Here is a 14,807-nt window from a genome sequence, read left to right on the forward strand (position 1 = left end):
TTCTAGTTTAAGTTTGTTTATTGTGATAACATCGTTCTGAACATCAATAAACATTGCACGGAAGTGTGGGTTACTGTACCCAAGATAGTCCAGTCTTAACAAAACCCACTGTAGCGGTATGACCACAGATTTGACAATTTTAAACACACTACCTTATAAGTGATTGGGTTGCTTAACAATCAAGTATTCCACATCTTCAATGCAAAAATGCAACAAATGTTTGAAGAGAGTTTTCCCACCCTCAAAATAAACCAACATTTTAACTTTCATCTGGAATTAACACTGTAAACAAAATCCAAAACGATCCCACTCTATTCAGATTTTAACTTTGGAAACTAAAACTTCTTCAGGCAAAAGTGACACTTTAAAGGCATCTCAAATTCACTATGTATTTTTGATATTTCATTATGAATTTGCATTACAGTCATTTAAACGTTCTCTCATATGACAGCATTTTCCAGAAGACTTGTATGAAATATTAACATGAAATCTCATCTCTCTTGTCTTTACCATAAGTGGATTCAAAGTTTGCTTCAGAAGTTCCATAACAGAGTTGACACAAGTGTTAAAACTTTTCCAGTTGAAAAAAAAAAAAAGTTTTAGGAGGAGTATACTGATGACAGGAAGCTAAGGATACATGAGCCGAGACGCACATGCAACTGTATACTGTTAGGGATAAGAGCCCAACCTTTTGAAGTACAAACATGCTTGGTACTGTAAAAATAAAAATCCAGAAATGTGTACCACTTGAATTACTGATCTTTAAATAATTACAGAAAATGGGTAATATCCAAGTCACTAACAAGTTTTGAATTGCAATGTTCTTTACTTCCAGACAGGTGTCATTGATTCAGCCTTTGACATGGTTCCAATAAGTATCTGCATCTTCAACAACACAGTCTTAACAGGGGTGTGCATGTGCCTACAGACATACACACTTAGAAGTTCCTCTTTCACAGAAAGAATGATTTAGCTTGCGCTAATTGGAAAGAAGTATAGCACAACTTGTTCTCAAACACTAGTTTCAGGCCACTTCTCTCTACTAAGGTCACAAAAGACAGGCTAATGCATAATTCTTATTTACCCCACTTCATATTAATATTGCAGCACAAGCCTACAGTTTGATAGTAATGAGATGTCGTTTCTAGAGTCAGTAAAGTGCCCAGCAGCCCAAATTACATAGGTATGCAATGACAGGTACAGTGCCCCCAGATTCTGTCCCTAAACAGGGTTCACAAACAATCTGAAAAGCTTCAAACAAGCCAGATTTAGAAGAACAAAAGAAAACCCCCACCCTACTCATATCAGAGACCTGAAGAACACTTTTACATTTTATCAAAAACCAAGTATCAAACCTGTAGCTGTTACAGGGAAAAAAAAAGATTTTTTTTAACTAAGCAACTTGTTGGACATCCCTATAATGCAAAATAACATGTTAGCAGAATGAGGAGCTCTCTACAACCACACAACCCCCATATTCATACCAGCTTAAGTTATATGCATTTGGAGATACACCTGATACTATTTTTTCCACATTGCTCGTTTACTCACGTCCCCACCTTAATAACCACAGCTCAATTTTATGACAATCTGAAAAGATTAATTGAACCGAAGAGAAAAAAAATTAATCAAGTTAAAAAAATCATCATCATCATCAAGCAAGAAAGATACAGCCAAACCTTGGAAACAATCTGTCCTACTTGGAAACCCATCCCAGCTTCATGAAGTGCTTTTATTTTTAGAAAACCTGTGTAATACCAGGGCCACCAAGAATAAGTTGAGCATGGTAAATAAAATTTTGACATCCACAAAGGACTGTTTTAGGAAAGGCAGCTTTACTCCCTTTATGTAAAATAAAATCTTTAGATAGAATATTTTGTCTTGTAATTAAAATACTTTATTATGCTGGATTCTTATTTATTTACTTTAAAGTATTTAAGTGACTTAAATCCCATTGATATTCAAAGCACTTGGTGATCATGAAAATTTCAGTTTCTAATGAAGTCTATGGAATAAAAGATAAGAAAAAGAATGGAATGATCTTTGTAAGCGTCTGACAGTAAAAAACCAAAAAAAAACAACCCAACCAAAAAAACCCAACAAAAAAAAAGTAGTAAGAGCAAACTATCCTATGAGTTGAATCCTGTGAAATCCACTTAAACACAAAGTAGACTGGTGACAGGACCAAGATTTTGCTGAAACAGTCACGGAAAGCATTGTTCTCATTGTACAAGAATAAGGATGCCTTTCGGTTCACTGACATGCATGGCACACCGTGACAGAGCGGTAATTTTTCTTTCCTGCTCTCATACTCCTGCTTTGAAAGAGGGGCTCCATGCTGATTTTGCTTGCCTCCACTCTTTAATGTTTTACAAGCACAGGAATACACTAGAGTTTGATAAAAAAAAGTTATTTCATTCATATAGTGATCTAAAAATGACACACACCCCCAGCGCTTCACCAACTGTCCAGCGTCAGCTGGTGTTGTATCAGAACTGTGGGTGAAGACTACTCAGCCTGATAAATGAAAGATCATATTCGCAGGGGGGTGGTGGTGGTGAAATCCTCTAAATGTACTCTTTTGCAGGTAGTGGGGGAGAGAGCTCCCTTCCCACGTTCGGCCCAAGTAAGCTGAAGCAGAGGGGCCTGCCCAAGCTGCTTCTGCCAAGCGCAGCCCCTGGTGCAGGCACCAGGGCAGGTAGCCATACAAATGCCTTCTAAAGATCACTGACACTGCCCTGCACGCTTCCCTGCTCCCACTGGGAGTGCTGCTTGGGAACTGGGAACAGAGCTTACCCCGGAGCCTGGTGGAAGCTGCCCCTGGAAGGATCTTTAATGTGTGGCCCCATGAACTTGCTTAAGGTGTCGCAGAGAAGACTGTGCCCAGAAAGCCCAGGACTGATGTTTAAATGACTGTAGTCCTTAAGCCCTCTGGACTGGTGAAACGGTACATTCTCACCATAGATTTGTCCAAAGGAGGTTAAACCACTAACTCAACTTACAAAGCAGAACCACCTTTGCCTTCAACTATTTCTGGAGAGAAATACTAGCTGCTTTTCCAGCTGATGAACACCAGACTTGGAATGCAATTTGTTCACAGGTTCTGATCTGAACCTGAGGAATGAACAGCATAATGTTTATGAATAACCCAAAACTTAATAAAAGGAAGAAAAAAAAAAAAAAAAAAAAAGGTTTTCTTCTGCTCTGCAGCATTTAACCATTCTCATAGCTGAAATCTCATTATTGAGCTGCATTTCCTTCCAGCTAATGAAAACCTGCAATACAGAATTCTGGAAAGACCTGCAGTATACAATTAAAAAATTAAATACATAGTTTTTCAGTATTACAATTCCCTGAATATAATCTGTACATACGTTTTACTGGCCTACACAGCATACACACACATATGCATCATTTCTGTGTTGAAAAAGGAAATAAAAATACCTGCTCCCCAACTCTTACAGAAATGTTCAAGATTTTTCTTGATGGAAATATAACATGACATAGCGCAGCCTGGAAACAACAAAAGCCATACAAGTATCTGAAGACAACTTTCATTTTAACAAGCTGATGAAGTTTGAAACATTGCATGTAAAAAAAGTAATAAGCAGAGTTAGTTTGAGTGTGAACTGTACAAGCAGTCTTGTACATGTGACAAAAGGCATATTTACATTTAAAGAGGAATTTTATGTCTTCAGTCTGTCAGGCTAGTAATGTCTACACATTTTCTGTATTTTAACTGAGAAAGAGCACACTGGTCTTATGTTCTGGTTCCTTTTAAAAATGGCCCAATTGCCCATGTGAACATTAGACCACGTTTTTTATTAACTGGTCTGACATTCTATTTGGCAGTTTCCATACACTTTTTGGCTTCATTTTAGAAAATATACTATTAACACCAATACCAAAAAAAACCCCAAACCAAACCAAAAAACCCCAATGCATTCCTGCCTACCCTCCCCCTCCAAAACAAAAAGAACACCCACTATGTTTACAATATGGTCTGTATTGATGAAAATGCAAAGTCATAGTTTACCTCAGCATTTAGCTGCCCTGAAGCACTTGGGTACCATGACCATCAATGACAGGCCAATCTCAAGTGCCTTAGAACAGGTATATAAAAACAAGCAATAAACAAACAAAAAACCCCAACACAATCCCCCCCCCCCCCCCCCCAAAAAAAAAAAAAAATTAAGACAGTTAAGACAGTAGCTTTGCATTTTCTTTGTTTTAAACCAACGGAGTTAAAGTGATTTCTTTAGTAAGACTTAATGGTACCAGTATAGAAATTAGCATATTCATTAAGAAAGTTCTTCACATTTAAGCTGAAGTTGAGTAGCTGAATATGAAATTCCATCTCTAGGTGAGAAGTATTTTTCAGGCCAGGTCATCCATGTTAAGGTCAGGAAGAGGCTCTCTCCAATAGCAAAAAGAGCTGAATTCTGGGCATGGAAATGCAGAACTCTGTTCTTTATTAAGCAATGGGAACACATGTTCCACAAGCTCACTTAGTCTGAAATACCTATATTAAAAAAAAAAAACAACAAAAAAACAGACCATTATTTAACGGTCTAGTCACTGTTCAGCAGTAGCCAAAAAGGAGCTTTAGAAGTCTAGACCAGAAAGCTACAGTCAAATAAGGCATGACTACTGCAGAAGCAATTTTCAACTTTATTTTGCCAGTTTACTTTTCTTTTTGTAAAGTTTCGGTCAAGTACCCAAAGCTGTAAGTGTCTGGCAAACAGGATTTTCATGTGTCGCAATAGAAGCCTGAACCATCACAGTTACAAACTCAAAGATTTTGTAATCTCATGCCTAAATACTTTCTTTAGCTGAAATAACAAAAATGATCTTACGAAGATTTGTTTCCCTTAGTCCGTTCTTGGATCAGTTCACCCTTTGGATTCACAGTAAATATTCTGCAGTCTGGAACTCCCACTTGCATGTAGGCATATACATCCTGCAAAAAGCATGAACAAAAGCAAATGCTTCAACATTTCCTTATTGAATGTGATAAAACAAACAATTTTTCTACGGAATGAGAAAACCTGATCCAAAAAGGCTACAGTAAAACTGCCCCTACAAAAAATAAAGCTTCCTAAACAACCGCCAAAAAACCAAACAAGCAAAAAAAATCCCAGCACACACATAGCATAACGAAACATTACCCCCATCCCAATCTCTTAATTGTGGTCCCAGGCTTGGGAACAGAAAACACACACAAAATCTACACCACACAATACCATTCCTTGTGACAATATTCTTCTTACAATACCCCCTCTCTCTCTAGCCCAATTACAACAGCACTGAGCTGCAGAGAAAATACAAGAACTATACAACAGGGAAAAGGATTCGAGACTGAGAAGCACTGAATGAATATCCTTAGGTTATAAAGCTGTCAAAAATGCTGAAAAAAGAGTATGGAAAGGTGGCACACATTCAATAAAATCCTGAAAATACTAACACATCTTTGTAACCTTTCTCATATAAGCAGTTCTAGCAGCTTTTAAGGTATCTGCATGTGGGTTTTCCCTGACCAACTCCATAAAAGCACCAGTGTTCCATTTCCTTATTCAAATTTAAATAGACAAAAAGAAAAGCCTATTTCTTTTGCTTCCCAAGTACTTCATGCATTTTAACCCTTCAATTAGAAAGGGGCAGACTTACATTGGGCCTGTTTCCAAAAGCAGCATAGAAAGGCTGTTTACTGGGAGCAAACAAATTCTTGATATCATTCAAACATTCGATTTTGAACTTTTCAGGCTTCTTTTCTATTACTTCCCTAAAATAAAATTTCAACAGTCAAATTCTAAATCATGATTTGATAGAGGGTATCCTCCTTCCCCCATTTATCTGATATTTATCTTTGCATTGCTTCCTCTTGCTACTGTTAGTAGTTATATAGACATTGGTCTGTAGTTTTCCCAAGAATGACACAAGAGACAACAGAACAGTAAAACATCTGCTTTTTCCAACATCCATAGTAAAAAAACAGGTGAATAATCCGTGCATAAGCTAAGTAAACGGGATGAAAATTCCAGTTGTGAATGCAGTTTGTGAACTGCTTTTATTGTAGATGGCCATCTGAATCAGAAGACCTACTCAAGTACACATAAGCTTGTTACAACTCCTGTCTCTGACAAAAGTGTCAAAAGCCTATTTAGTGACCTTAATGGAAGTTACTGTCATTGCCAGTCAAGAATCAGTTGTTTTTACTAAAAACAAGCAAAACCAAAAAGGATTTTCCACTATTAGCTCTTCCCATCAAGGACAGGTAGACTAGGGCTGATTCAAAAGACCGAGCTGAACTGTACCTACAGTCCACATATTGCTTTTTAAGTAGTCATATACGGAGCACCCCAACACTGCAAGACCATTTAGTATGACAGTCTACATTCCCCAGCTTTTTTCCTTTTCCCTCCATCTTGCATAGTAGCACTGCACTACAATCCTTCCTGATATACTTGAAAAGACAAAATTGTACTGATATAAACAGAACCTAGTAGTAATCAGTCATGGACTTGAGGAATGAGGAAAAGGGAAAATGAACTGCTCTGCGAATGACATTTTGCATTTTGTAGCCACTTCTAACATGCCCACAGAAACAGAAGTATGCTACAAGTGAAATTCAGACAAAACACATAGCTTAGAAGGTCACTAGAATCACTAGAGGGACATCAAGTCTCAGTAGCAAATCTAGAACAGAGTGGAATGTTTGGTTACAGCTATAACGATCAGCATGCCAATTCTTTTTTAGCCTGCTGCTTTCTCTGAGATGGGGAGGAAGTGGGTGTATGAAATCCCACATGCTTACCTATGAAAGGCAGAAAACAAACTGCTAGGGGACAACATCAGAGGACCCCTGGGAAGAATTGTTCCTTTGTCATTCACCCAGTGTAGGTATCCTCTGGTCATATCTGCCATCCCAATGGCACGTGCAGAACAGTACAGAAACTTGTAGCCATTTCTAGAAAAGAATTATCATTTTAGTTCATATTTCTGCTGAAGATTCTTTGCAAACATAAGCATATGGTTATAGCAATGTCCAGAGGCATCAGTTCAGGTATTGACTTGTTGCAGTGCTCTGCACACACACAAAGAAAAGACTGTTCCACTCTTAAAAAATCTGCAAGGCATGTAATAGTTTAAATACATGACTCAAAACTGAGAAAACGTGAGTGCAAAAAGAGCAGGGATGGTGATACTCAAATTACACAATTAGATGGACTAGACTGTGTTTAAATCAGTGCCATATTGGTTTATCCAGCTTCTTTCAGCCCAGCTGTAGGATGATAGCAATTATTTAAATTATCTGCAACGCATAATATTAGATGCCAGATCTGACTTCGTTGGATTTTTTCAAGTTGTTGGCAGAACTTGCAGCACAGAGTGAAAGATAACAAGAAGCATTCACCAAACCCCTAAATTTTTCCTGCAAACTTTGTAGGTTCATCTGTTACACAGATTTGTACACAGTTACTGCATGCAGAAAAGGCTTGAGTGTTTATGTGCATTTTCAAAGACGCGATTCAATTTGGCAAGTAATTCTGAAACTACTCTTCTATTATGCCCCGAATAAAAAAAAAAAAAAAAGCTCAGGTTATCTCCATAGATGAAGTTTAGCCACTGAATGAAGGCCACAAGAATGAAGGTCAACAATAGATTCTAAGACCCCAAATATTCTTGGGGAAAGACAGACTACCAAACTTAAAGATAAAAGTTCATTATTTTAAGTGGATAATGAAGTGTTTAACAGTTGATCATCCTGTGATCCTTCTCAGCAGCAAGCATTATTTCTGGTATCACTATTTTTTTGAAAAAAGTTTGCTAAACGAAGGCCCGAATTTGAAAAGGGAGGAAATATGAAGGTTTATTCTGCCCTAGGTTAACTGCACGTAAATATTATAAGGCTGTATGTCTCTTGGGTGAACAGTACACTTATAAGGGTGTGGTTCACAGCACTTTTGAACTAAGCAAACACCACTGCTGCAAGGGGGAAGTTCCGCACATGGGCTGCCTCTGCAGGTTCTTGCAGAGCACAAGATGAGCACATTCAGAGACGGGAAGGGGAAACTGCTGTTTTGCCAAATTACTTTTCTACTGTTCTACTGAACTGCATCCGCTTATGCTGTAAGTGCAACAAAATGACAGAAAACTTGAGCCAGGCTACCACCTTCCTTTTGTGGCAGTGGCAAGGTGTTAATCAGGCTTGTTTCAGAACATGAAATCTATCCTAAGCAACATTCACTTGAGTTTGGTCATAAACACATTAAAACACAGAATATTTATGCACTGGAAGAATGGAATTTAGGTTTGAATTACACTGTACTATGTTTGTAACAGGCTTTGGTATCAACCTGAGTTGGCGGAAATGGACATATGCATGACTGTGTGAGAAACTGTTCCTATTATGGTTCTGTTTTGTAATCACAACATTACACACATACTTCAAGAACTAAAATGCAGAATCAAGTGTTTGAGAAAGGAACTAGTAAAAATGTTGGCTTCCATTCCTGTAAAAGTATACATCTGGGGAAACAAACTAGTTTTGTTTGTGTATGGCAGAAGCAGCTTACTTTCCAACATTTAGATCAAAAAATTGTAATAAATTGCGTAATTATTAACAATGATCCAATTACCTGCTCATTCATTCCTAAATTCCAGAAAATCCTAATGGCTTCATAAGATTACATACTCACTCGTTTATGGAATGATAGAGTTTTGCAATGCCCTGATGAGTCCAGTCCTTGCCAAGCTGAGGGAGGATCTGTCCTAAAGCATCAGACCTAAAAGCAAAATCAGAGATACCTAAGTACATGCGTTTTGTTAAAGAAAAACACTAATGAATATACAGTTTATAATGAGCATTCAAAGAAATACCTCTGCAGAAGGTCCTAATAATTTTAAAAGAGAATTAGTAACTACTCCAGACAGAGCAATTAGCAGGGCCATCCAGCACGAGTCAGTTTCCAAGTTAACCTATGGCTGCTACATCTGGAGAAGTCTAACTGAAAGGGCAATAGTCACATGGTAAACATTAACACCTTTGCATTATTCTTTTAAAAGACACTCTCTAGTTTGCTGTAAATGCAAGTACAAATTAAATCAAAGCAACGTATATTTTTAACGACTGTTAATGAACATTCTGTAATAGTTGTATTTATTTATTTTTTAAAGCAGGATAGGATCAACAAAGCAAGACACACAAACACACAAAAATTAAAAATTATATTTACTTGGTTATTGTTCCATCAATGTCTGATATGATGATTTTATCATTCCAGTTCCAGAGATATATTGTTCCTGCACAGCGGCAAGTCCCTTGATACTGGGTTGTAATACTAAATACAACATCATTAGGGCCATCTCTGAGCTTCAACTTTGCCTTTAGAAATAATGAAAATAATTGAAAATGTAAGTTGCCCCCACCATAAGATTTTTAGAATCATAAATGAGTGATAGAAAATGACTCATATACTCTTCCTTGACTATTTTGATTAACTCATCAAAAAGTGAACCATGGTTTAACACTGGCACAGTTCTGCTAGTAAAGTCTGTTTTATAGTCTGAGTACATGTATTTGTCCACAACTCCCATAGCTGCTTACAGCAGCAGATATTTGACTTTCTGCTACTTTAATTTTTGCTATTACAGTAGACTCACAGTAGTACCAAATGGAACTCTCAGTTTGTTACAGTATGCAATAGTATTTTCCAGAAAAAGTTAGTGCATACCTTCCACAAAATTCTTTGCTCATGAAGATTACATGTATAGACAGTAACGGAGTTAACTTCAAAGTTAGACTGCGACGAATAAACTGCATACCAATTTATATGCGAGTTATTAGACTGTTCAGACCCCCGGGTATCCAAATTGCAGAAGCCAACAATGCCACTTTTGGGGCAACGTCTTAATATAGAGATTTGATTATAGAACTTTGTTAGAAATTATTTTTTAATCCAAACACAGATTCTTAATAAAAACAACAGAAAAAAATAACGAAAAATTGCCTGCATCTGCCCACACTACCACAGGAAATGATTTTAAATTTCTTTTTAAATTTTAAATTTCCCCACTCTTTTTCTACTGCTAGAAAATTAACCTGGAGATAATTTTTTGCTTTGTGAAATGTACTTATGTCACTTCTAAAAAGCAGAAGAATCCCAAGTCTTAGAATCAGAGTGGAATTATGAAGCATCCTATGTACAAGGAATGCATGCCACTTACTATTTGGTCTGAAGACAGTCTAAGTGATTTCTTATAAGATGTAATGCTCCCATGGGCTGGATGCTCTACTGGGGCAGAATCTATTTTCAGGGATTCCTTCAACTCCTGTGATGCTTCGTCACTAGAAGAATCATCTTCTGGAGGTCTAACATAACATCAACCAGAATAAGCATAAGCTACAGAAAATCCTTCTTTAATGGTGTAAGATTCTTAGGCAAGAGTAATTTTGGCTTATGTTGAGGATTTGCTGCTAGCCTGACAGCATAGACTAACAAAATCCATGGTCTATCGAATGCCCAGATAAACTCAGCACATGCCAATAAGCAAGTAAGACTTGTAATGCATGCTAGTATTGGTGGAGCTCTAAACATTATTATTACTAGCTGGCTCCATACACAATGGGTTTCGTAAAGACACAGTGTCAAGTGGTGACTAATACTGTGTTGACGAATTAGGTAAACTGCAGATGAAAAGGGACACTGAATGAGTAACAGTGGTTTTTGGTTTTTTTAACAAGCTGCCACAGTTACTACATAATTTAAGATGTGGGTGGTAAGTTAGTGGAGTATCTCACCTTTTAACTTTATTTGGACTTATTTTTCTGCTAATCAGAGATTTCAAGGTTAAAAGCAGCATTTAATCTCTCTAAAGTACTCCATCAATAAATATATGGTTTTAAACCTTTAAGACACCAATAACATTTAAAAGTATCTTCACAAAATCATGGGAGAATATGAATAATAAATTACCTGGACTGGGACAGTTTTGTGCTAGTTGTTAACCATAATTTTGGCCAACTTGTGCACTGTAATTAATATTATTTTATTGTTTCAATTACTTAACATTACAAAAAATTGTACATGGTTTAAGTCACGCAGACAAAATTAGGCTTTTACAAAAAACAAGATAAAACAAAAAAAGAATGACAAACATTATCTCAGAAACAATACCACTATATTTACAAAGCAGTGGCCCATTACTAAAGGTTACCATATATATGTTTGTTGTTCTGTCAGTTACGTGATTATTTAAGAAGTAAACACAGTAGGATTTAAGAAATAATTGTAGTGTATTTGTAGTTCCTACAGTGTTTGCTGCCACATTATTTTGCTGAACTGTTTGCTAAACACATCTGGTTCTGCAGAGGAAAGTTCTTCCCACAGTAAAATTCCTACTGAATTCTTCATTAAAAAACTAAAACCAACCAAAAATACCCCAGACACTATTCAGTCCACAAAACAGTCTTCAGACAGGAACACACCTACTATTAACTTGCTCTTTTATGGTTGCTGGAAGTTCATTTGCTCTTTGTGTCTCAGTTTTCCCCTCTTTTGCCTCTGGTATCTAAAGCAATGTAATAATAAAAAACATATTGACATTTTAAGCATTTTAAACTGATCCAAGTGAATTCATAGTTTGCACTTAAGCAAATAGCTATCAATGTAGTATATAAACTATAGTAAGTCTCAGAATTGCTTATTCTTATTCCGTAAATTATTTAACAAAAGGATGCTTATGAAGAGATCATCCGTTAAAGCTTTTTATTATTTCAGGAAACAAAATTCTGCATGCCAGAAGTTGAGAACTGCTAGTTTAACATGACAAACTTATCATTAAAGGAGCTGGCAACCTCTAAGTTTATAAAATTCATTTTTTGGGGGGAAGTAATAAATTTAAAGTTTCTTAAGCCTTGAGTATGTGCCCAATTTAGTCTAAAATGGGGTGCCCTCAGCACAACATCTATTATGCAGTACAGCACCTCATTTATTTGTGTATACATTCCTAAAACATACTGCAGTGACTGAAGACAACCCCTGAAAACTGCTTATGGCTTACAAGGAAGAATTTTAAGAACACTGTGCAACAGTTGAATACAATAAATTTTGTTGAAGCAACTAGTAACAGCAAATAAAGATGTGGTATTTAAGACTAAATATACAGAAGCAGCCACAACTACTACAATGCTGAGTAACTCAGTTGGCAATCAGTGACACAGCTATATGAGCAGCATTCTGAGGCACTTCTGACAGACTGCAATTTGTTCACCTTCAACAGCTACAGAAAGGTGAACAACAACAACAAATATGAAAATAGGTCTCAGTTACCTGTTTAGTCATGCTTTCTCTCTTGCGCCAGAACCACCACCTTCCAGACTTCTTTGGCATCTTTTCTTTGACCCAAGACTCAACAGTAGCCTGAAAAGTTAGGCATGTTTTTAATTTGTACGGAAAAACAAAATAATCATGTGTTACTACATACAAAATCTTCAAAAAAACATATCCATGTATCTATTTACCTTAGGCAAACTCTTCTGAAACACCTGCAAGCTCAGAATCATTGGAGCAGCCAACGCCCAGTTATAATACCTGTTTTAAGACATGTTATTGATAAGATATTACAAAATCCAACTAGAGGTAGATAAGTATCAGCGTGCAAACTGCCCTTTTCTTGATGAAAATATTTATTTGCTGCCAAAAACTAATATTAAAGTTTTCTGCAAGCAGAGTTACTTTAATATATACAATTCATTATCAGTGGTAACTACTGAAAAAAAAAGTCTCACTTCAGTTAAAGCTAAATTTAATGCAAATCTTCAGTTCAAAATCATTCTCTTTGAGACCGAGAAACAGATCTATCAAAAACACAAATTCCAGTAGAAGCCGAGAAATACATTCACTTTAAAGGGTAGATTTTAAAAGAGATCTTCTATGACCTAATTACACAACATAGAGAATTTACCTGTTATAAATCCTTATTACCAAATTAGGATTGTCTATGAGTCCAGGGTTTTCAGCAAATTCATGGTAAGTAATAATATGTTCCATGAATTTTTCTGTAATAGAAGCATATTTTAATTAGAAATAATAATATAAAGTCCCAATATGTCCAATTATTTTGTATCTAGGAAAATGCTTTCTGTCGTTTCAGAGTCTTCGCTGATCTTGCAGGATCACTCAAGATAAGCCAGTATGGCCTACCTGTCAAGAGTCTTGTGACTGCCTCCTCAGTAACAGGGAAAGCCTCACACCACTTCAATAGCCACATTAATGAGAATTAAGAAATTAGAAGAGGGAAGATACGAAGGAAGTAGGAACTAATTCAGCATGAAGTCTGGAAAAAAGAGTTATGCTTGTCCAAGTTTTCTTTAAAAATTATTATGACAGGTAAGGGGCCTACATACTACACTAAAAGGGAAGCGAGAAGGATGCTGTCAGCTTTTCAGGTTTTTTTAATAAAAAATATAATAGTCAGTTTAATAAACTGACTACTAATAGCATTTTCGTGACTAGGGACAAGTTTGCAGAAATTCATGATTTAGTGTAAAACCCTTGCAAGGAAGACTTTTTTTTCAAATCAAATCCAATACTACCACCATGTTACCAGGAGTGCTGTTCATTAGGGACACGATGACCATTAAAAGAGTAATACTAAAAATGCTGCAGGACATGTTCATGAAGACTGTGTGCTCCCTCAAAAATGCATATAGCTTCAACATTACAACTAACTAGAGCATGAAGAGAGAAGAATCTGCTGGTGCAAATCTAAAGGTTAACAAAAATTTAGGATAGGAAAAATACAGCAGGAGAAAAGGCAGTCCAAAGTTTTTTCATTGCTTAAAAAAACCCAACCAAACAAAAAAACAAAACCAGAAAATAAAACTGAAAAAGAAAAAATATCAGGCAACCGGAAAGAATATGAATTGTGAAGATTTATATAGGACTAAGCAAGTAATTGCAGCCAGAAACAAGAGTGGCTGGTTGGATAAGCAATATGTAGTAAGAAAAAGCAGACAAAGTTTCTCAAGATATCCAACTGCTCTTGATAATTTAAGGTTAAATTCTGCTATCTCTGCTTGGTAAATGCTTCAGGTTTTCAGAAAATGACAGATTATCCATTCCTTTTTCTCAATATAAGCGTAATAATAAGCCAAAGCACAGCACAGTGGAAATCAGAGCATTCAAGCCACTTCATCTGTTTAGCTGCCTGAGCTTTATTACTGTTTATGATTTAGTCTTTCACATACCTTTAGAAATCTCTCCATTTTCATTGAGACCCCCACAAAGTGAAAGTGTAACATCAGGCAAGTCCATAGCAGAATCAGACATGCACTCTATACCGCTGTCAGCGGCAGCACTTCCTACTGATTGGGGTGACTGGGAACCGGAAAGGGTGTCTGACTCTGTCCACTGCCTGAAGCCTGGATCAGAATCGCTGAAGAGAAGAAGTCCACATTTTCCATAAGTATTTCACTTGCAAAAAACGTATACATTTTAGGTTACAGGACACACACTATAAGATTACTCAAAAAAGTCATCTTGCTGTTGCATTTCTTTTAAGTACTACATCAAATTACAACATAGACTTAAAACAAAACAAACAAAAACCAGACACAAACACACCCCCCCAACCCTTCATAATACTGGCAGACTGACAGTTTCCAGGAAAATAATTACGTTTCTCTTGCCTGCAACACAATTGGATTTAAATGAGGAAAAGATCCTCTACATTCTGTTTTTGCAGAACACCACTACACTCTTCAGTCTTTACCAGAACGCTCTAGAACAAGACTAAAAGGAAAG

The 14,807-nt window shown here is 36.6% G+C and overlaps 1 protein-coding gene across 7 annotated transcripts in view; it reads right to left on the bottom strand.

Annotated features, from left to right (window-relative positions):
- LPIN2 (lipin 2) overlaps nt 1-14,807 on the bottom strand; it is a 47,264-nt gene continuing 32,457 nt past the window's right edge. For 6 of the 7 annotated variants that reach the window (XM_056330083.1, XM_056330087.1, XM_056330082.1 and 3 more), the window contains 12 exons: nt 14,252-14,439; nt 12,967-13,060; nt 12,524-12,593; nt 12,333-12,422; nt 11,489-11,571; nt 10,228-10,372; nt 9,237-9,385; nt 8,700-8,786; nt 6,815-6,967; nt 5,668-5,782; nt 4,857-4,960; nt 1-4,522 (listed from right to left, as the gene is read on the bottom strand). In XM_056330083.1, the coding sequence (XP_056186058.1) occupies nt 4,378-4,522; nt 4,857-4,960; nt 5,668-5,782; nt 6,815-6,967; nt 8,700-8,786; nt 9,237-9,385; nt 10,228-10,372; nt 11,489-11,571; nt 12,333-12,422; nt 12,524-12,593; nt 12,967-13,060; nt 14,252-14,439 (1,423 nt within the window). In that variant the 3' untranslated portion in view covers nt 1-4,377. The remainder of the gene's footprint in view (nt 4,523-4,856; nt 4,961-5,667; nt 5,783-6,814; nt 6,968-8,699; nt 8,787-9,236; nt 9,386-10,227; nt 10,373-11,488; nt 11,572-12,332; nt 12,423-12,523; nt 12,594-12,966; nt 13,061-14,251; nt 14,440-14,807) is intronic. The other variant, XM_056330088.1, reaches the window with a different exon arrangement.

The sequence above is a fragment of the Falco biarmicus genome, chromosome 3, assembly GCF_023638135.1.
Source record: "Falco biarmicus isolate bFalBia1 chromosome 3, bFalBia1.pri, whole genome shotgun sequence".
In the NCBI taxonomy this organism is placed as follows: Eukaryota; Metazoa; Chordata; class Aves; order Falconiformes; family Falconidae; genus Falco; species Falco biarmicus.